Source organism: Dermacentor andersoni, chromosome 2 (assembly GCF_023375885.2).
Source record: "Dermacentor andersoni chromosome 2, qqDerAnde1_hic_scaffold, whole genome shotgun sequence".
In the NCBI taxonomy this organism is placed as follows: Eukaryota; Metazoa; Arthropoda; class Arachnida; order Ixodida; family Ixodidae; genus Dermacentor; species Dermacentor andersoni.
In genome coordinates this window covers 19,273,700-19,295,864 of record NC_092815.1, presented here as the reverse complement: position 1 = coordinate 19,295,864, position 22,165 = coordinate 19,273,700, and the positions used below count along the sequence as shown (strand labels likewise).

Below are 22,165 nucleotides of genomic sequence, written 5' to 3'. Positions count from 1 at the left end.
TGGTTTTCCATAAGATATCCATAAGACGTTATTGTTGTCACTGGGCAGTGGCTCTGATATTACAGAAACCAAGTAGGCTCATGAGTCCACTTGTGAGAAAAATCTGTTTGTATAAAGCATCAAATCAATTGTCAGAGATGCACAGATTTCTGCATTCTACATTTCGTTTTACAGGTGTCCACAACACTGTAATGCAAAAAAAAATTAGAATTTGGCCAGGACCTGTATATTGGGCTGAAATGTCTTCCTTATCAGCTCATCTTGTCGTAGACGTGTTCACTGGAGGGGCATTCATTGTAGAGGCATTGAAATGTATTTGCTATGCTCTCGAGGAATGGAGGTCTTAGGCCATAATTATGAAGTGAATAGCTACCTAAGAAAGCAAAGGTGAAACATGGTACTTTTAGAACTAATGCTCCTTTAACTGACAGTGAAGCCTCAAGTCTCATCTTATTTAAGGTACTTCATAGTGTGGTAGATGTGAAAGCGGTGCAAATCGTTTCTTATAGAGGCTGTAGCTGTGCAGAATAACATGAATCAGGTCTATTTATGATTATTATGATGGTGAAACTCTTACTAACACAAGGTACAGAGTGGAGGCGAACCAAGACTTAATTGTAGTACATGTACTGTAGTTGCAATCTATTTTAGCTGGTTAGGTAAATGAAAGAAGGGGGAGAAGTTATTGGTTTAAATCACGTTCAGTGTTGTCTGAGTCATCTTGGCTGTAGAAGGAGGATGCATTTTTTACAGTTAGTAACTAGCCAGTTAAGATTGAGTCCTCAAATATCCATGTTGAGCATATATTAAAAGATATTCAGTTACAGTGATAGCTTACGGGTTTTCTGTGAAAATGTTAAAGGTTAATTAGTGTTGCTACACTGTCTTTCACATATGGTTATTTGGCCTGTGTAAAAAGATAGCATAGAAAGCTTTCAATAAGTCCTGATGTATTTCACTTTTGCTGAGTGACGATCTTACTGCCATTAAAGTGAATGAACCACACTTCTGGCTGGCAGGACTCCCAAAAAACATTTGAGGAAGTGATGGGGGCTGAGAGGGTGAAGGCTGTTGACTAATTTATTCACTGACTTGTGCATGCAAACAGCTGCCACGGTGCATGCAAGAAAAGCCAGCTGAGCTACTAGTTAAGAGTTGCGAGCAGCACCACTGCGTCACCCTTGTTTTCTTGCTCAAATAAACACTGGTATATAATAGGATATCTCTAATGGACATAAAGAGCAATATTAGATTTGAAGCAGGATTGGTTGAAAACACAAATGAGAATGTGGTTTTGATGAATGCAAGTCCTCTTGAAAAAACGTTGGCTCCAGTGACATCTATTGTTTGGTTAATGTTGACTACTTCAATTTTTTCATTTTCCTGTGAACCTCTATCTTACATGCGGCCAGTGTCACCAAATACTTTAGAGCATTTTAAAATGCATGTAATAGCACATCACTCATAAAGAAGAGAAGAGGGCTATCAAACAAGGATGGCAGTACTAGATTGAAAGCGACATTATGTCATAGCTGTACACAGCGTTGTCTTTTCAGGAAGTATGTTTGATGGCTGCAATAGCTAGTCTTTAACAATTACCTTTCTTCCGTCTTTTGTAACAAAATAGGTGCTTTGGCTTTGTGGCCCGTAAACCAGCTAGCAAGACAGACAACCAGTGCCACTTGTTTGCTGAACTGGATCCAGAGCAGCCAGCATCGGCCATCGTCAACTTCGTTGGCAAAGTCATGGACGGGGCTGGAATATCAGCAACACGGGCAAACATGATATAAATGTACTCTACTGGTTGTACAAAGCCAATGCGAGCTGTCTAGCCATATCTCTCAAGGTTAGTGATGCTCTGAGGACACCGCCGTTGCTTCGAAGGCGCACAGAAATGCGAAGACTATAGCTGCAATAGGACGTCTTTTGTGCTGCACCATGAAGTGTGTCCCAATATCTTATTGCGAGTGTTCCTATCAGCACCACATCAGTGCAAGCCCAAAGTGCAAAACCTAATTACTTGTTGAACACAAGCAACAGATATATTTGACATTGTATCTTATTAATTATGCAAACTAGATTATAAAGTAAATATGCAAATGTTTTAACATACCTGAGGCTGAAGGACTGTTTGAAACAGTGACACTTTTGGCTTCATTTGCATTTAGAGTGACAAAGCTAGAATGCTTTGGTGCTGTTGTTTACTACAGCAAAATAAGTAAGAGAGAAAGCTTGTCTTGCTTATGGAAGGCCACAACAGGTGGCTAGATATTTTTGATTTGGTGCAGCTAGTGCATTGTTGTATATTGTGATTAGTTTATAACCTTCATTATGAATGAAGAAAATGTCATTCTTCTTAGACCTTTTTGCACAAAAGCAAAGCTTGGAATGCTAAGACAATGGCTATTGTTTTTATTAATGCACATCATGTTTCAAATGAAATGAGAAACAGGTCTGTATGTGCTTGCTTTTAATCTGTGTGTCAAACTGCAACCTTACCATGTGTCACAAGAGTCCCACAAGCAATGGTCATGCCATTTGTCCAGCATTGAACATTCACATTTGATTTTCATTAGTTCCTTACAGGTTTTGCAAATGAATTATGAGTTCTGATGATCATTTATTGCAAAGTGCAATGAAAAGAGTTTTGTTTGTGTCATAAGTACACAGTGCAGCAAGTGAATGCTTTGTGGCAATCAAATTATGTTTCTTTTGAGGCATTGAGAGATATATGCCAAATTCATTTCAACATGAACTGTAGCATATTTTACGCATGACTGTACTCTGCCTGTCTCTTTAGCACCACTTGCGTGAAAGCCAAGTAGTTAAATATTTGAGTTGTCGATGGTAGGCAGCCTATATTCACCACATTTTTCATTTTTGATTCAGTTCTTACATCATAGTAACAGTAAAGTTATTCTATGTAAGTGTACTTTTTAGGAAACAGTGGCTGTTCCAATGGGTTTTTTGGCATATTTGATACCCAAAAGGCTTATTAAGTGTTTAATACCAAAATATGGGACCTTTATAGTAGTAGGAGGTATTAAATAGAACTGTGGATGCAATTTACCTTGATATGGTTGAGATATGGCAAAATTAAGTGGTGATGAGTTTTTGTTTGTCAGACCACTAAAATGACAAGGTTTTACTGTTGAATTCTTTTTTAGCAACCTCTGCCCAACACAATACAGTACATACTAGTGTGCATTAAAAGGAACATCTCCGACAGAGATCTGTCTGGCTGGGTTGAAAATATCAGAAGCACAAACTGCTCCAGCCAAGTACGCTACTTCTTCGGCCGCTTCAGTCGCCTCCTGAAGAAGGGCTGAGCCAGTCCCAAATAAGTGTTTGGCTTGCACAGGTGTGTTCTTGGTGACAGGCAGGGGCTCAGACAAGCGTTCCGGCAGGAAAAACAGCTGAAGATCAATAGAAATGTCAGCCACTGCTGCTAATGCTTCATTCACTGCGTTGTCAATATATAGAGAGCCCATTGATCTGCTTGCCTCACAAGTTTTATATTGCCAAGATTGCCTTTGTAATGCTTTCCTCAATGTGTGAATTCCGCTTTGTTGAGCATCAGGAAACTATGCCTTGCTATTTACTGGCGACATTGTACTATAGCAGGTATATGAAGTGTAGCTTTTCAATGTGGCAACAAAGAGTGTTCTAGCTATGTAAACAAGAGTGCCTGGTGCACTGCCACATGTTAAACTTATCGATGGGTGCAATATGACTTGCCCACAAGAAGATCTTGCTAGGAACATTCTGTTCATATACTGCTGTCAGTGCGCATAAGCATGTCTTTCCGCACAAAATATGCCATGTTACTATTGTGGCCTAAATAGGCAGTTACATTATTGCGACTGTTTTGATGCACATACCTCTGCTAAGTGTTCACTGTTTGAAATGTGAATCTGAATTCAGCGCTTCATAACGTATACACTATATACATATAAATATTATATATAAGATGCTACTGTTGATGTTTGTAGATTGTCATAGAAGTGCCATCTTTTAACAGATTTTTGTCTCGCTAATAAAGTAAAGTGGCTGTACACGATTTGTCTTTATTGATTCTTTCATGGAAATTTCACAGTGTGAGAACAAGCGTCTTATTTTGCTGTTTTATTTATTAATTTAATACTTGCTTTGCACTTATGACCATTACAGCAGGGGAGGTTACATGCATAGTAAAACAAAAATCAATAATAAGACATAAAGCATCGGTAAATATCATCCTTATTCACTAAATGAAGAACATCAGGCTGAAGAACATTCCATTCTTTTAAGACACACAAATAAAAATGTGGGCAGTTTGCACTAGTGGTGCAAGGCTTGGTCACAGCAGAGCTAGTTCCGGCTTTTGCTAAATGTTGCTAGGTTTTGCTAAGTTTTGCGAGGTTATACATGGCTTGGGTAGGTTCATACTACATGTTGCTAGGTTTTGCTAAGTTTTGCGATGTTATGGATTGCTTGGCTAGACTCATACCAAGCGATGCTAGGTTTTTCCATGACTTACGAGGTTATGCATGGTTTGCTCATACTAAGTATCGCCAAGATTTGCTAAGTTTCACCAAGTTCTTGTGGGGTCATACACGACCAGCCTGGTAAGCCACACAAGTCCCAGCAAGTTACACGCATACAAGCCACAGTATGTGCATCACAATTTAGTATGTACAGTGCTTCAGTACCAGTCGTTATCATTGTTGATCCGGTCCGACCGTCATCGTGGTCGGTGGCATCGAGGAAGGCTTCACGAAGCACTTGCAAGGCAGAGCTCTTCTGTTCCAAGTTCCACACTGAGCTCACCATGGAACCCACCATGGTTGCTTAGTGGCTATGGTGTTGGGCTGCTAAGCACGAGGCCATGGGATTGAATCCCGGCCACGGCGGCCGCATTTCGATGGGGGCAAAATGCGAAAACACCCATGTACACTAAACACCCATTTAGGTGCACATTAAAGAACCCCTGGTGGTCGAAATTTCTGGACTCCCGCACTATGGCATGCCTCATAATCGGAAAGTGCTTTTGGCATGTAAAACCCAATAATAATAATAATAATAATAATAATAATAATAATAATAATAATAATAATAATAATAATAAAAGAGCTCACCATGGAGAGATTCACATTGAACCAGAGCCGGTCACAGACCCGCTGTGCCCGAATTCTATGCCGAGGAATTCGCGCTTGAAACAGTCGTTCGCACCTCCCATCGATTTGTGGACTTGGCGTTGGAAGTTCTCCATGACGCGCAGGCTCGGAACCGATTCTCGGCAGCGCCGAGCATTGAGTCGGCAGCGTTCGTTGTCTCTGGCCTGAAACTCGGTATCCTCGGCTGGGCGACGGCGTTTGTCGGCGGCGGCCTCGGCGCGATGGGCAGGATTAAAGCCCCTCCATACACGTTTCCGCCGACCAGGTAAGCGGCGGTGGCGCGTAGATGCAGGGGCTTTAGGCAGGATCAGCTCTCCTTCGTCGATCGTAGTCCCGCTGAGCCGCGCGCCGAGCTTCCTTGTAGTTCACAGACGCGACAGCTGTGCCCAAACTCTATGCCCAGAAATTTGCACTGGAATCGGCCGTTCGCACCGACCGTGTCTCGGTGGGCTTGACGCTAGAAGTTTTCGAGCAGCCGCAGGCTGGGATCGCTTTCTCGGCGACATTGAGTGTTTTCTCTGCCGCAGCTTCGGCACGACGTTACGGATCAGGTTGGCGTCGACGCATCGCTTCTCGCTTGGCAGTACAGCGCTCTTCCTGGTAAGCTGTTCTTCGGGAATCCGGACTTCGGTCTTCGCATTGCAGCAGCACGTACGCTGCTATAGGATCGGCCTGCAGCTATTTCAGCCCGCTGTACGTGTTCCAATCCAACCGGACGGGGCGCACTTCAGAAAACTGCGGATAACCGGCAGCCACGTGGCGCGGGGTCAGCTCAGGGGAGTTCTCGAGGGGAGGTAATTGGCGGAACCTCCCAATGAGCTTTTCGAGACACCAGACAACGTGCTACCCGGCCGCGTCACCCGGGATGGCTCGGAGTTCTACGAAGCCCCTCTGACGTCGGCTCCGGACCATTACACCTGTGCGGCACTGAAACCTGTGCAACACGTGTATGTGAGCCCGCCTCCTCCAAAAGGGCGGGTCATCTTCAATGACGTCGAACTATGACGTCGAGTGGAGTGCTTATAAGCAGCGATAGTCGGCTGCTAGTGGGTGCTCGTTGTCGTGCTCGTCGTAGTTAGCTGTGTGCTCGTTGTCGTGCTCGAAATGTACTCGTAAGCTGTTTGATGTATGTCAGTCTTGCGGGCTTTATTTGGGAGTCACGCTAGACTGTCGATATATGTCTTGCCTAAGATGTATATAATGTAAATAAATCCTGTTCACCGAGTTCCTCTCTACGACCGTCAACTCCTACATCTGGTTGGCAGCGGTGGGATCGTCCGACAACTCTGACAACGCACGGAGTAGAGCCGAACGGTGTGTCGCCGCACCAGCCCGAGCCCGAGCTCACACTCGCCTGCGAAGTCACAGCTCCGCCCCACGCGCGTGGGCTGCGTGGAGGTTACGTGGCTCGGTGCTCTAGAAGGTGGTTGCTAGGCAACGCGAGGCGGCGCACAGCTAGGTTGAGTTTTCTGTTAACGCTCACAGCGTAACGAAAGCTTAAACAGCTGCGCTGTTAAAATAGTATCAAACTATGTCACCTCTAAAAGCAAACTCGCGGAGTTTCAGTGCATGGCTTCATCTCCCTGAAATATACGATGGTGGCTTAACATATCTTTTTCTTACCGATTCCATTTTCAGATTTATAAACATTGTTAAAATTGTCTAAGACTGTTGATGGTTTTCATATTGGCTACGATAATTGATTTTTACTTTCTGCCAAGCTTAATTTCCCATTATTGCGAGAACCATTATACGAACACTCCAAGCGCACTTTTGCCGTCGGCGTCGCCGTGAGGTTCCGCATAAAGTCCAAGGGCGATAACACCGTCGCCGCGCACCCTACGGTGTGTGTGCGAGTGAAAGCGTGCGAGGAGAGTCGACGATTGCGGCTCAATCTCGCCCTCGCGAAAGGGCGAATGCGAAGAGGAAGTGCGCTATCTTCTCGCGCACGAGGCACCTAACAAGTTTGTATAGGTGTTCTGTGACCCAACGTTGCGAGGCGCCGGTGGGGGGGAGGGAGAGGGAGCGGCGTTCTCTCCGGCTGCAACTGCACATGTGGCGATTGCGCGCGGTCGCGCAGCCGTATCTTGAGAGCGATCTGTAGCAAGCATGTGATGCCCCCTCGGGCATAATCACAAGCCCGCAGCCAGGGTAGCCGTCGCAAGGGTACGCAGCGGGGGCGTGCGGCAGCAGGCCCGAGTTCTTCCGCGGCCAGGCTTCACGTCGTGGCCGAGGACCCGCCGACTTTCGACATGTGGCACACAGGCTTTGTCCGTCGTCTGTGCCGCCGTACATGCTGACGGTCAAAATCTGCGGGCACCCTATTTCCGTGGAGCTGGACACAGGGCAGGACCGAATACAGGGCGGATGAGATTAAGAAGTTTGCAGGGACGACATGGCCACAATTAGTACATGATCGGGGTAGTTGGAGAAGTATGGGAGAGGCCTTTGCCCTGCAGTGGGCGTAACCAGGCTGATGATGATGATGATGGACACGGGCCAGCGTGTCGGTCATGCCCGGGAAACCCTTCAAGCGTACTTTCCCCGGCGTGTCCGTCGAGCCTTCAGGCGTGATGCTGCGCAGCTCCAGGTCCAGGGTCAGGCACAGGTCAGCGTTGGCTTTGGCAACAGGGAGGCAACCCTTCCCCTTTACTTATCCAAGGGGTCGTCGCCGACGTTGCTGGGCCGAAACTGGATTCACACTGGGCGTTCGTCTGCCAGTGTACCAGGAAGCCAGCCTGCATGTGGTGAAAGACGTCCCCAGCCTTCTAGCCGAGTTCAAGTCCTTGTTCCAGCCAGGGGTGGGCATATTCGCCGGCACGATGGCTGGCATCTATGTACTTAAGGGAGCCCAGCCACGTTTTTTTTTCAAGCCTCGCCCACTGCCGTTCGCCCTGAAGGACGGGGTCACCCAGGAGCTGCAACGGTTACAGTTAGAGGGCATCCTGGTGCCTGTCAAGACGTCTGAATGGGCCGCTCCCATTGTACCAGCCCTCATGCGAGATGTCAATGTCAGGATCTGCGGGGGATTTCAAGGTTACCATCAACCCCGTCGCTACCGTCGAGAAGTACCCGCTGCCCCGGATTGAAGATCTCTGGTCAGCGTTGTCTGGTGGACAGAAGTTTAGCAAGCTTGACCTCAGAGATGCTTACCACCAGCTGGTGCTCCAGGATGCCTCCCGGAAGTATGTCACAGTATCGATAACTTTGGGGCTCTTCCAGTACACGCGCTTGCCTTTTGGTGTGGCCTCAGCCCCGGCCATATTTCAGAGGGAGATGGACAACCTCTTCAGGGACATGAGGCACGTGGTGGCGTATTTGGATGACATCTTGGTTACTGGCGGCGACGATGGGGACCACCTGCAGAACCTGCACAACGTCCTGACACGACTGCAGGACGCCGGCCTCAAGATCAAGCTGGAAAAGTGCATTTTCCTGGCCCCCGGTGTTGAGTACTTCGGACATGTCATTTCCCAGGCTGGCCTAGCCCCGGCTCCCCGCAAAGTTGATGTTGTGCTCAAGTCGCCTAAGCCCCAGAACAAGAAGCTTCAGAGCTACCTCGGCCTCATCAACTTATACAGGAGTTTTCTGCCGAATCTGTCGGAGCATCTACAGCCGCTCCATCTTCTGCTTCGAGATGGTCAGCAATGGGTTCGGAAGAAGGAGCAGGACCGGGCCTTCCAGCGCAGCAAGGAGCTAATCACCAAGGCTACAGTGCTGGTACACTTCGATCCTGCCAAGCCTGTCGTCCTGACCGTAGATGCGTCGCCGTACGGCGTGGGAGCCGTCCTGGCACACAGGGAGAAGGACGGCCAGGAAGGCCCTGTGTCGTTTGCTTCTCGTCGGCTTCATGCTGCAGAGCAACGTTACAGCCAGCTGGACAAGGAAGGTTTGGCCCTCATGTTCAGTGTCGAACGCTTCCACCAGCATCTGTGGGGCCGGAAGTTTGAGGCGGTCACGGACCACAAGCCGCTGTTGGGGCTGCTAGGGCTTGACATGCCAGTTCCCGTGCAGGCATCACCTTGAGTGGTACGCTGGGCCTTGAGGCTGGCAGCTTACAGTTACCAGCTGGTTTGCCGTCCGGGAAAGGGGACCTGCTGATGCCCTGAGCTGCCTGCCCCTGCTAGAAGTGCCTGATACTGTTCCAGAACCTGCTAAAGTGTTCATGCTGGAGCACGCGTACCCGGAGGTGCTCTCCAGGTCTGCGGTATCGCAAGCGACCGGCCGGGACCCAGTCCTGTCTCAGATGGTCAAGCTAGTGTCCCGTGGGGAGGAACTGGTTCAGCAGGCCTATAGCCACAAGGCCGCTGAGCTTAGCTTGCAGCAGGGCTGCCTACTGTGTGGTTCTAGGGTGGTGATCCCACAGTCCCCGGTCCAGGGTCCTGCAGTTGCTGCACGTGGGTCATCCTGGCGTGGAAAAGACCAAGATGGTAGCCTGGTCCCATGTTTGGTGGCCTGGCCTGAACCGGGACATCACTCGCATGGTGCAGAGCTGCTAAATCTGCCAGGAGCATCAGCGGGCCTCATGTCATCTGGCAATCACCCCCTGGCCGTTCCCACAGAGACCCTCGTCCCGCCTACATGTGGATTTTGGGGGACCTTTAAAGGGCCATTCCTGGTGGTGGTGGACGCCTTTTCGAAGTGGGTGGAGGTTCCACCTGTCACCGCTCCATCAGCAGGCGCGACCATTGCAGCGCTACGACAGGTCTTCGCCGCCCAAGGGTTGCAGGACGTCATCGTGTCCGACAATGGTCCTGCTTTCGCCAGCACAGAGTACCTGGCCTGGCTGACGAACGTAATCCGTCGGATGATGGTTCCGCCGTACCACCATGCTTCAAATGGTGCAGCCGAGCAGGTGGTGCAAACCATCAAGGACAAACTCAAGAAGAGCCAGACTGGGGATTTCCGGACTCAGATTGCCCGGATACTGTTTCAGTACCGGAACCCCCCCCCCCCCCCCCCCCCCCCGATATCACTGGCCGTGCCCCCTGCGAGCTCCTGCTGGGTCGGATGGTTAAGACACCCATGGACGTCTTGCATCCGGACCTCCGATCCACAGTGCTCCTGAGGCAGCTGAAGCAGAAGCTGGCTGCTGATCAAGGGTGCCGTCCCGGGCCTTTGCCGGAGTTGGGAGCTCCAGTTTTCGCCAGGAACTTCGTCCTGGCACGCCCTGGTCCGCCGCACAGGTGGTGTCTCCTGCCAGCGCTTCATCGCGGCTCGTCCGCATGCCAGACGGGGCCACGTGGCACAGACACGCCGACCATGTTAGGCCTCGCCTCGGTACCTGGCCAGCACCATCGACTGCCACTTCAGAGTTCCAGCCCGCAGGAGGACTAGCGGCAGCACCAGTCGCTTACAGCGGAGCACCGCCCACCTCGGAGACGGCAAGCGTTGCCAGTTGGTGCAATGTGAACCCACTGCAATTATGTTAGATTGATAGTGGAACATATGGACTATCAAACTGTTCTGTTTTATCATGAGCACAGGTTCTGTGGGCAAAAAGGATGTGAAGATGAAATGAAGTGCACCAGTCTTGAAACTTCATGACGCCATAACCGTTGACAGCTTCTGAAGGTTCATTCAACGCATGACTCGGAAAGTGAGCACAAGTGAAAATGCACAAGAGTTTGGAAGATGTGATGGGAACAAAAACAGTTGAAGCATGGGAGCAGCAAATGGGATATCAAAAAGAAAAGCAAAGAAAAAGCAGTGGTGCTGTCGTCAGAAATATGTCTTTTTTTTTCTTTTTTTTTCTCGTGTTCCGTTCTTTCTGTCTGTTCTCCCAAACCGTTATGCTCAGTTTCTGTGTGATTATATATTCTGCTGTGTCCAGAATAAAACCATAAGTTGCCATTTGGAGCACATGCGTTGTGCGTCCACTCAGTATTCCGTTTTCCCGTGTTGTTTTCTATGATGCATTATTCGGTATACGTTACAGGAGCGAAGTGGGCATGCGCTTTATTGTGCACCGATTTCCAGTCTACGAACCCACCTATGCGGTGGTTTATTGTAGGCTGTGCGGTATGATCTGCTGCTGAGCACAAGGTCGCGACTGAGTTCGATTCCCGGCCACGTTCATAAATATGGGTGGAATGCATAGACACTAGTGCACCGGGAGCCAGGGGTTGAAATTAACCCAGAGGCTCGCAGCACTGACTGCGTGTGGTAAGTTTATTAATTAAATGAATAATTAACTAATTCCTGGAAGTTAACCCATGAACAGCTGAAGGCCTTGGCTCTTTGGAATCTCTCCTGACAGCTTCATAATCACTACAGCACACATCTTGCAACTCAGGATTGAAAGAAGGAAGGAAAAAGTGGAGAAGGAAAGGCAGGGAGGTTAACTAACTTAGCTTAACCGGTTTGCTACCCTACACATGGGAGTGGGATGGGGGGGATGGTGATCATAGTTCAAGGCGCCTCAACATAGTAACTGCAAATAGCGCTTGTTTGGACATGCAGTTAAACCTCGATTTACCTAAGTCAATGAATCCTGAGAATGATTTCATTGTATTAAGAATTTCGTAAAATCGAAAACACTACAAACACTTGCGTGAGTAACTTTATTAACACTGTGTCAAATGTTTTCGTTGTTGTACAACAATAATTCAAGAAAGTAAAAATCGCCATCCACCTGTATGTAGCACGAAGCTACAAAGGAAACCCATACGTACCTGGCATGGTAATGCTTTTACTGGACAGTAACATGCGTATAAAATTTGAGGCATTTTGAACACAAGTTTCCTTTGAAGAGGAGGAGAGAAAAAATGTAGATATACTTTACAAAGTATAGGCAGGTGGAGGAAGGAGTTTAGTTCAGTATGCTCCCTTGGGTGTAATTCCGGGCTTGGACAACACAAACAGGATGCCTCGGGTTGTCACATGGCGACTATAAAAGTCGATTTTCACAAACTCTAAAGCATGCGGGTCCTCATTTCATGAAAGACACCTATCCTACAGTCTGAAGTTGACATCTTCTTTCAACACGTCCTCAAATCAGTTTGCTACGTCTCTCAGCGGGTGTGCGATCAATTACGTGTTGCTCGCAGGTTGGATGCCGTAGCTTGCGCAACTACGGCGCGTACTACACGGGCACCAGCCCAATTGGAGCATTCTGCCGGCATCCCCGCGCGTTCCTTCTTTGCAGCAAGACAAGGAAGAATTCATGCAAGCGTGTGCAAGGGCTATGCGTGCTTTTATCACTCTCGTACTCGATGTGTCTCCTCTTCGAGCATGCGCCCTCTAAGGTTTGCACCCTTCACTCTTAAACAAATTTACACCCTTTGGGACTTGCCCCACAACGATAATCGTCATCTGTCTTGATTGCGTTTCCTTTCTTGAAAACAGCGCGCTCGCTACTTTCCTGTCGAGAATGTAATATGTCATGCTGATAACGCCCGTCCCGTTCATGACTTTGAAGTACCGGACTCGCAGCGTTTAAGAAATGCGGGTAAGATAGATGACGATTATCGTCGTGGGACAAGATAAGCCCGAAAGGGGCGCACATTCTTTAAGAGTGCGCGGTTTCTGCGTTTCAGTCAGGGTTACGCATTTGGATCTTCAATGGACGCTGCGTTGTGCGAACTTCAAAGTGACCTTGCCTGACCTTGAGAATACAGCTTAGCACGAAAGCTTCGCTTGGCTTAGATTCCAACATTACGTTGCTCCATGATGATCGTGACCTGTGAGCCGCGTCACTCATGGCCGTCATCTGTTTGAGGAATACGGTGACTGCCGTTTGGTTGCCGGCATTCACACGAAGCACCACACGGGTAACCTACTGGATATTTCAAGTGACTTCAAAAGATGAGGTAAGTATGGCAACTACTAACTAGCAAATTTAGAACTTGTTGGGCGAGTTGGTGCATATTAGCAAAAAAAATTTTTTAACTGCGCGGATATATATATATATATATATATATATATATATATATATATATATATATATATATATATATATATATATAGGGGTTTTCTTCAAAGATCAGCACGCAGGAGCCCGACGTAACATACGCAGGAAAGAGACGACGAACTTTTTGGAAGACTTCTCTTAACGTTTTCGGCTGGTGGACCAGCCTTCGTCAGAGTACAGTAACGCATGTACAACACATACACAGCTTTAAAGGCGCCGTATCACGAGCAGAGGGCGCGCTACCTGCACTATGGCCCATTTCTATATATATATATATATATATATATATATATATATATATATATATATATATATATGTATATATATATATATATATGTATATATATATATATATATATATATATATATATATATATATATATATATATATATATATATATATATATATATATATATATTCATCAGCCTGATTATGCCCACTGCAGGGCAAAGGCCTCTCCCATACTTCTCCAACTACCCCGGTCATGTACTAATTGTGGCCATGTTTTCTCTGCAAACTTCCTAATCTCATCCGCCCACCTAACTTTCTGCCGCACGCTGCTACGCTTCCCTTCCCTTGGAATCCAGTCCGTAACCCTTGTCTGATAAGATAGCTCGACAGCTTAGGCAGCGTCAGCAGTTACAGCGCCGCTGGGGCACTCGTGATGCGGTCTATAAAAGCCGCTGCTTTCTGATAATAAAGATTCTTTGGTTGTTGCTTGTCGAAGGTGAAAGACGCACACTTTTTTTTTGCAACAACCACCGGTTATCTTCCCTCCTCATTACATGTCCTGCCCATGCCCATTTCTTTTTCTTGATTTCAACTAAGATGTCATTAACTCGCATTTTTCCCCTCACCCAATCTGCTATTTTCTTATCCCTTAACGTTACACCCATCATTATTCTTTCCATAGCTCGTTGCGTCGTCCTCAATTTAAGCAGAACCCTTTTCGTAAGCCTCCAGGTTTCTGCCCCGTACGTGACTACTGGTAAGACACAGCTACAGCTGCTATACAGTTTTCTCTTGAGGGATAATGGCAACCTGCTGTTCATAATCATAAGATAATATATCATAATATATTAATAATAATCATTATATATATATATATGTATATATAGTGGGAGAGGACTCAGTTTCACAGCCTGAGTTCCCTCCCACCACGAAGAATCTGGCCTCTCTCGGTGGTGCAATCTTTCTTCGTGTAATTGTCGTGCACTTCGCTATCACTAATACTGTTTCGCCTTTCCGGCTAAACTGCAGCTCTCTCTGTCTTCTTTTTTTTTTTCAATTTATGTGAGTCCGAGTACAAGCGCTCCTGCGCATGACTGTTGTTGGTTCTGATTTCGAGTGAATCCGGCTTGGCCTCATTTCGATTATTGAGTGAATTATACAAGGTGCCCTAACTATAATGCACGAATACTTAAAAAAGGAGCAGTTGCGTTATTCCAACAAAACCTAGTGCGTATTGTTTTCAGTATAGTGGAGTAGCCGCTATACTGTAGTAGAGTGGAGTGCCTGAAATTTAATTCGACAATTACATTGAATTATCTAATTCGAGAAGTACTGTCCTATTTATCAAACGGTCAATGAGTCATTTGTAGGCACCCTCAGGCACCCCCAAATGACATTTAACTACTGTGTTTTCAGAGACGTACTAATTGCGTGTAGTTTTTTCCGACTGGCAAACAAACTTCACAAAATATGAAAAATACCACATGACTGCGCTCCCGCCCGCATTAGGCTCTTTGTTGATGACTGCGTTCTATAAAATAAAACTACTGACCTCAATGATTCTCGTAAACTTCAATACGACATTAATAACGTTTTGTTATGTGTAACATGTGGTCTATGAAGCTTAACTTAAGCAAATGTAAATGCAAGCGCGTATCACAGCGTACCAATACTACTAATCTGCTTACATATTTCCTCAATAATAGCCCTCTCTCAGTTGTCTCATCGTACAAATACCTTGGACTAAACATCACCAGCAGCCTTTCCTGGCACATGCATGTCGCCATTATATGTAGCAATGCCAATCGCATGTTGGGCTATTTGCGCCGAAATTTCCCAACGGCACCATCGTCGCTGAAACTCTCTACAAAACATTAGTTCGCACCAAACTAGAATACGCATGCGCCATTTGGGACCCGGCTAACATTACACTCATAAGCAGCATAGAAGCCATTCAAAATCGGGCAGCGCGTTTCTGCTTATCAAACTACTACCGATATGCTAGCGTTACCTCAATGAAAACAACACTTGCTAGAACTTTTTTTCCGTCGTAGATGCTTCCACCTTTCGCTCTTCCATAAAATCTACCGCCACAACCCTTTGTTGAAAGAACAGCTTATAACCCAACCGTTCTACATATCATATCGCTCTGACCACAGTTTCAAAGTTGGTGCGCCGTCTTCACGTACTAAACTTTGTAGTAATGCATTCATCCCTAGCACAAGCAAAAATTGAAACCACCTTCCCACCACCGTTGCAGCCATCCTGGATATTGACAACTTCAAAACACCATTCATAAAACGCCACGTTGAATATGTTTTTGTATTTTGCACAATTCTTTTTTTTTTTGTTATGTTCACCCACTAATTTCTGTAATGCCTTCGGGCCTTGAAAGCATTTTAAATAAATAAATAAATAAATAAATAAATAAATAAATAAATAATTCAGCGCCCTCAACTAAGCTGATTGAAAGCAAGTGCACTGCCTATTGCAAACCCAAAGAGCACATCACCTTGATAATGGTACGGAAGGAGCACCAAGAGCAGGTTCCGTGGCTTTGCAGCTATTCCTTCCTCTCTGCGTCACACTTATTATCCGTCTGTCAAGGCGGACTGATCACATTGGCAACAAAGGCCCTTTAGTAACGCGGCCGAAGCGCTGTTCTGACCACACACGAAACGCGAAAAGCAATGTACTAGGCATAGTATGTTTCAAAATCCCGGCATTCCTCGCACCGCATCGAAAGAGTGCGCAGGCAGTTATATTTCGTGCCAGAAACTTGCTTCGGAGCAAAGCCAAATTAAACGACGGTTTTAGTTTTCGCGAGATTGTATGCGTGCTATAAAAACAGGTTCATGGCATAAAATAAAAGCGAAATAAACGCTTGAGAAAAACGTATTGAGAAAATGCAATACCGATACGTTCAAGAAAGTAAATAACCACTTCTAAATGAGCCGAATTGGCAATCCTGCACACAAACAAAAATAGATTAGATTTCAGTATGCCCTTATTATCTATGAATTCGTAAGCGCCGTTGGACACCAGCTGCTGCCTAAAGGACGTGTTCGAATAGGTCTCCTGCAGCTATGCAGCACTGAGTCCGCTTTATCATATCTTCGGTGGCTTTCTTGATGACCGACGCTCGAATTCTGTGGTAGACATTCGTTATCCTTCTCTTGAACTAATCTGACATCCGTATCAATCATGAAAGCACGATCTTTCACTTAACCCCAAAGAAAGAAATCGAGTGGAGAGAGGTCAGGTGACCTAGTCGGCCAATTTACAAGTCCGTGCCTTCCAATTTCTTGCGCATGAAAAGTCGCATCCAGTAAGTCCATCTGTCCCATCTTCGATCACACGCCCACTGGACAGCGTTACGTGGACGAAATCCTTGAAGTAGTGGTGGTACGCTGTCACGTCTTCCAATTCCGTGGTATCAGCAAAAGCAGCTCGGCTGCTGTGTGCAGGTATACTGGTATACTTATTAGGCAGCTATGCTTCGTATAGGTGTGTGATAATTTCTATCGCATTCAGTGCAGCGGCTGTCAAGGGAAACTGTGACTTCTTTTGTTGGAACGAAGTTTTTAAAGATCGCATGTGAGAGGTAACGCAGTTAGGTCTCTTTAGGTGGACTATACGAAAAGGCGGACATTCCGCACGACTAATCAAAATGGCCATGCAGCTAATTAAAAAATTCACTAATCGCTTTTTTTAGTTATTCACTTGTGGAAATTGCGGAATTGAAACGAAGACGGAGTCAAATCATGTCGGCATTGCAGAAACCGTGAGACTGCAACATTTTCGAGACATCCATCCCCATGGAATATGCTAAAGTATGCATTGGCGTTGCAGCTATCATCGTTCCGAGCACTTCGCGTTAAACTGATATCCCGAACGCGAATATGTTTCGTATCACATATTTTACAGACGCAGCTGGTGTCAAAATAGGTGCTAGGATTTCTGCTAAGCAGCCAACTGCACAACTGCTCAATTTCGCATTTTCAACATTAACATAAAGTGAACAGTTAAGAGTTGTTAAACTAAGGTCATAGGCAATGCCGGGAAAAACCTGATAAGGGACTTGCATTAAGATGACGAACCTTTGCTGCAGTGACGCGACTCTGGTTTCGGCCGGTATTGTGAGCGATAGACAATCATCTATCCCTCACAATGTCTGTTCCTCACAATTCACGCTGTAATTGGCGGTTACCTTCCTGCCGCGCGATTGTGCGTATTGTGCTGTTTCTCCCGTGTTCATTTGCTGAAGTTCGACATGTTGACTTACAGCTGCGTTCCGCTGGCCCAGCAGTGTGTCATCTTATAGAAGAAGGGGCGGGGTTTGGGTCGGGAGCTCTGAACTTTACATGAAAGCTAGACCATTTCGGGGCCGTGCCGGTAATTCGTCTGTGTTCCACACTAATTCTACGTGTGAAGCACTGCAGAAGAGATTTGATTCATGAGTGATGTATATAGTATATAGGGTAGTGTGTGCATTGCAGTGCACACATGCTTAGTTATTCGTTTTGCATGCATTATGAGCTACAGCATTATGAGCTACAGCACCGTCGTAATGAGCTGCGTCACTCACCTAGAGCAATGTAGGCGACGACGGACACGCTCCCTGAACCAATGATGATATGACGGGCAGTGCTGGCTGCGACAATTAAGCTGATCCATTAGGGTGGTCGAGTACTCAAGCGTATGCGAGGCCACTACGGCCGTGCTTGGTGATCGCGTGGAATTGCTTCACTAGCAGACATGATATCGCAGCACTTGGCGTTTCTTGGTTTGCTACCTCTTTTCTTTCGTGTAGTGAGTGAGTTGGAACTTTATTTAGGTCCTGAGGGGAAATCAATTCGGCGGCTCCACCCAGGTCGGGGCCGCTAGACAGAGTCCTTCAGCGACGGCCCGGGCCCTCTGGACGGCCTTGAGCTGAGCGATGAGCTCTGTGCTTCTGAGCGCTGAGTCCCAGGAAGACTGGTCGGGTAAGTCCGTGCTCGCGTTGGCAATGCACAGCCAGGGCATGTGTTCGAAGTTGTTGTATTCGTGGCCGCAGTGTGGGCATTCAGTAGGAAGGTCAGGATTGATCCTGTTTAGTGTTGTTGGTGTGATGCATGTCCTAGTCTGCAACTGTCTGTAAGTGACGGCCTGTGCTTTTTTGAGCTTTGGGTGAGGAGGAGGAAAAATTCTTCGTGATAACCTATGATTTGAAGTGATTTCGTGGTATGATACGAGCGGGCCTTTGTTGTCTAGGTCCCTCCAGGCTGGGTTGAAGCGAGAGGGCGGACCGCAGACGCGGAATCTTAGCTCTCGCGCCAGTTGGTGTGCCCGCTCGTTCGGATTATAGTCAGGAGGTCCGGAAATGTTGCCCATGTGGGCCGGGAACCATGTGATGTGTGGGGACGTGAGGTTGTCTCCTCCCGTTTCTTGGAAGAAGATGGTGTTGATAACCGTAGCTGCTTTCCTAGAGACGAGGGCCGACGAGATGGTTCTAATAGCTGTTCTTGAGTCCGAGTAAATGACTGACGCTCCTTTGCAGCTTCGAAGGGCCACCGCGATGGCCATTTCTTCTGCTTCGTGAGTGAAGTTGGTTACTACCGTGGCTGCGTTGACGAGTGAGCCATGGGCGTCCACCACAGAGACCGCGTAGACGCCTCGATTCCAATATCTGGCCGCGTCAACGAAGAGGACTTGCGTTTCGTTACGTTTGATGTTGTCAAGGATTGCCTTCGCTCTCGCTTTTCTCCGCCCTTCGGTATGGGTGGGGTGTATGTTTCGTGGGATAGGATCAACGGTTATTGATCTCTTGGCGTTTGTGCATAGTTGCGACTTCTCTGGTGGCATGATGAGGGGCTGTATGCCTGCTTCTAATAAGATCTCGATGCCCGCCCTTGTGAGTGAGAGCCGACTAATTTGGGAGTTTCGCTGTGCCTCAAAGAGTTCGGTTGCCGTGTTGTGTAGCCCCAATTGGAGGAGTCGTTCCGTGTTAGTGTTTCTAGGGAGGCTTAGGAGCTTTTTCAATCCCGTTCTGATTAGTGTATCAATTTTATTCAGCTCCGTCTTCTTCCAGTTGAGGAAGGGGGCGGCGTAGGTTACGTGGCTGATGAGGAAGGCGTGAAATGCTTCCATGAGGTTGTCCTCTTTCAGTCCGTCCCTTTTGCTGGCGACCCGTGATATGACCCTGGTGAAGCTGAGGGTGCTCTTTGTGATGCGTTTTAGTGCCTCCGCGTTGTCATTGCTTTAAGCCCCAATGACCATGCCCTGGACCTTGATTGTGTTACACCTGGGGATGTTTCCTCCGTCCCTGGTGTGTAGGTGAACGGCGAGGGAGCTAAGGGGCTGTCTCAGCCTGGGGCCTTGTTTGCACAGAAGGAGCTCCGATTTGCTGGGGGAGAGCTTCAGTCCTGTGTTTGCAAGAAAAGCTTCCGTGGGTGTCCAGCGCTTGCTGTATGTTCTGCTCCAGAGTGCCTAGCGGGCCGCTCGTGGACCAAATGGTGATGTCGTCGGCGTAAATCGCGTGCCCTACCCCCGGGACTTTCGAGAGTTTGTTTGCGAGATCATGCATTGCGATGTTGAAAAGAAGTGGCGCAAGCACTGACCCTTGCGGGGTACCGATGTTACCTAGCATATGCTTCCTGCTTCTGATTTGTCCGACGTTTATGGTGGCCGTTCGGTTATCCAAAAACGATCTTACGAAATTGTGGAAATTTACTCCGAGATCTAAAGTGGAGATTTCGTTGAGGATGTGCTCGTGCCTGACCGTGTCGAAGGCCTTGGTTAGGTCGAGCACCAGAATGCCTTTTACATCCCTGGATTTGTTGTCTATGACGCGTTCCTGATGAGTAGCATGGCGTCTTGTGTGGATAGTGATTTTCTGAAGCCTATGAGATTGTGGCGGAATAGGCCGTTTTCTTCAATGTGCTCTCCAATTCTATTGTGGATGGCGTGTTCTGCAACCTTCCCGAGGCACGACGTAAGGGAGATGGGTCTCAGATTCTCTGCATGAAGTGGTTTTCCGGGTTTGGGGATGAGGACTACATTGGCAGTTCGCCATTCGTCCGGCACCCGGCCTTCAGCCCATACCTCATTAATTTTGCTCGTAATGATTTGTATGGCTTTGTCATCTAGATTTCTGAGTAGTTTGTTAGTCCGTCTGGGTCGGGGGCCGAGCGTCCGTTTAGTTCATGAAGGGCGTGCACAATCTCTGAAACTTCGAAAGGACGATCCAGCGATAGTTGAGGTATCCCCTTATACTCGCGTGTCGGGTAGTCCCACGGGACAGGTTTGCGCTCTACTGGTAGATAGATGTCTGCCAGGGCGTCAGCAAAGTCCCGCGGACTCGTGCCTTTTTTTTGTGTGAAGATGAACGAGCCTTTCGATCGTTAGTCGGGCATAACTCTTGGTCGGTTTGTTGTTGTCGGCGAATAGGTTCTTAAGAAGGCTCCACTTGCTGCCCCTTCTCATTTTACCGTCCGCCTCATTACACACTTCGTCCCATTGCTGCACATTCAACTTTCTGGAGTGTTCTTCGATCTCTTTGTTGATTTTCGTTAATTTAGACCTCAGCCTCCTGTTTAGCTTCTGCTTTTTCCATCTTTCTCTTAGCGCGTTCTTGGCCTCCAGGAAGTGTGCGAATCTGGAGTCCATGACTGGCACCTCCAGATCCACTATTATTTCTTTAGTGGCATTGGCCACCGTAATGTTCAGATTTTCCAGGAGCTCTTCGAAGGTTTCTCCTTGTTTGTCCGCATTACCCCTCATTCTTCTGAAGAGGTCCCAGTCAACGTAGGTGTAATTCTTGGGAGAGGTGGGTGTGATGCGGACGTTGATTTCTAGGATGTAGTGATCACTGCCAAGGTCCTCTTGCAGGTTGTCCCACGACCCGTCAGCGTTTCTGAGGAACGTCAGGTCCCGGGGTGGTGTCCCTCTGAACCGAGTTGCCTCTGCGCGACGGAAACCTTGAGTCCGTGATGAGTTGCATGCCTAGGGTGTCCGCACACTCGGCAAGGTTAATTCCTTTCCTGTCATTTGTGGCGTAGCCCCAGACGGTGTTGTGCGCGTTGAAGTCCCCGGCAACGATCAGTGGCCTGTCCTTGGCTTGCGACACGACCGATGTGAGAAGTTTGTTAAGGTTTCTGAGTCTGTCAGTCGGGGAACTGTAGACGTTTAATATGTAAAGGTTGGTCTTTAGGGCACGACTGGGGATGATTTCTGTGAGCATGGATTCCAGGCCTTTCTTGTACGTCGGTGTGCCCCTTTCCACAAAGCTGACATCTTTGCGGATGAGAGTGGCAACGCCCCTGGATTGTTTGAACTCGGGGTCCAGGGTCGGCCTGGAAACCCTGTACCCCGAGAAGGACATGTTTTGTATGTTCTTTTCCGCCCCGCATTCTTGTAGGATGATGACGTGTGGCTTTTCTTTACATGATCTGACGAATTCCGTTAGGTTAGATTTCTTTTTGTTGAATGAGTTACAGTTCCATTGCCAGATCTTGAAATATTCTGGTGCGCTCTGATGGAATCTGGAATGATTTAAGACTCGAGAAAAGCCGTAGCTTCTGCAATGCCTCTCCCTGACGCTGCATGCTTTTGGTTTGTAGCCAACGCCGCGTCCCCGTGCCCCCAAGCGCGGGAGCATGAAAGAATACTCCACCTATCCCTTTGCGGGGAGGCAGTATTGCACTCGCAGGGCCATGTTATACGGCGAACACCTTATTCGCATGTGAGAGCACCCCAGCAAACTTAGCGACGTAGCACCTGTAGCAGATCAGGCGCGGCACACACTCTTTTTGAGCGCGTCCTGTGCACACCCGCATGTCTTCCTTCACGATGTTGGCGAGAACCCACTGTACTCACAGAGTTGTC

General features: G+C 47.5%; 1 protein-coding gene across 7 annotated transcripts in view; it reads left to right on the top strand.

The window, feature by feature from the left end:
* The window catches only part of by (focal adhesion protein tensin), a 330,425-nt gene extending 326,370 nt beyond the window's left edge, over positions 1-4,055 (top strand). For all 7 annotated transcript variants that reach the window (XM_050189880.3, XM_050189879.3, XM_050189883.3 and 4 more), the window contains one exon: positions 1,628-4,055. In XM_050189880.3, coding sequence (XP_050045837.2) covers positions 1,628-1,790 — 163 coding nt within the window. In that variant the 3' untranslated portion in view covers positions 1,791-4,055. The remainder of the gene's footprint in view (positions 1-1,627) is intronic.
* The last annotated feature ends 18,110 nt before the right edge of the window (positions 4,056-22,165 follow it).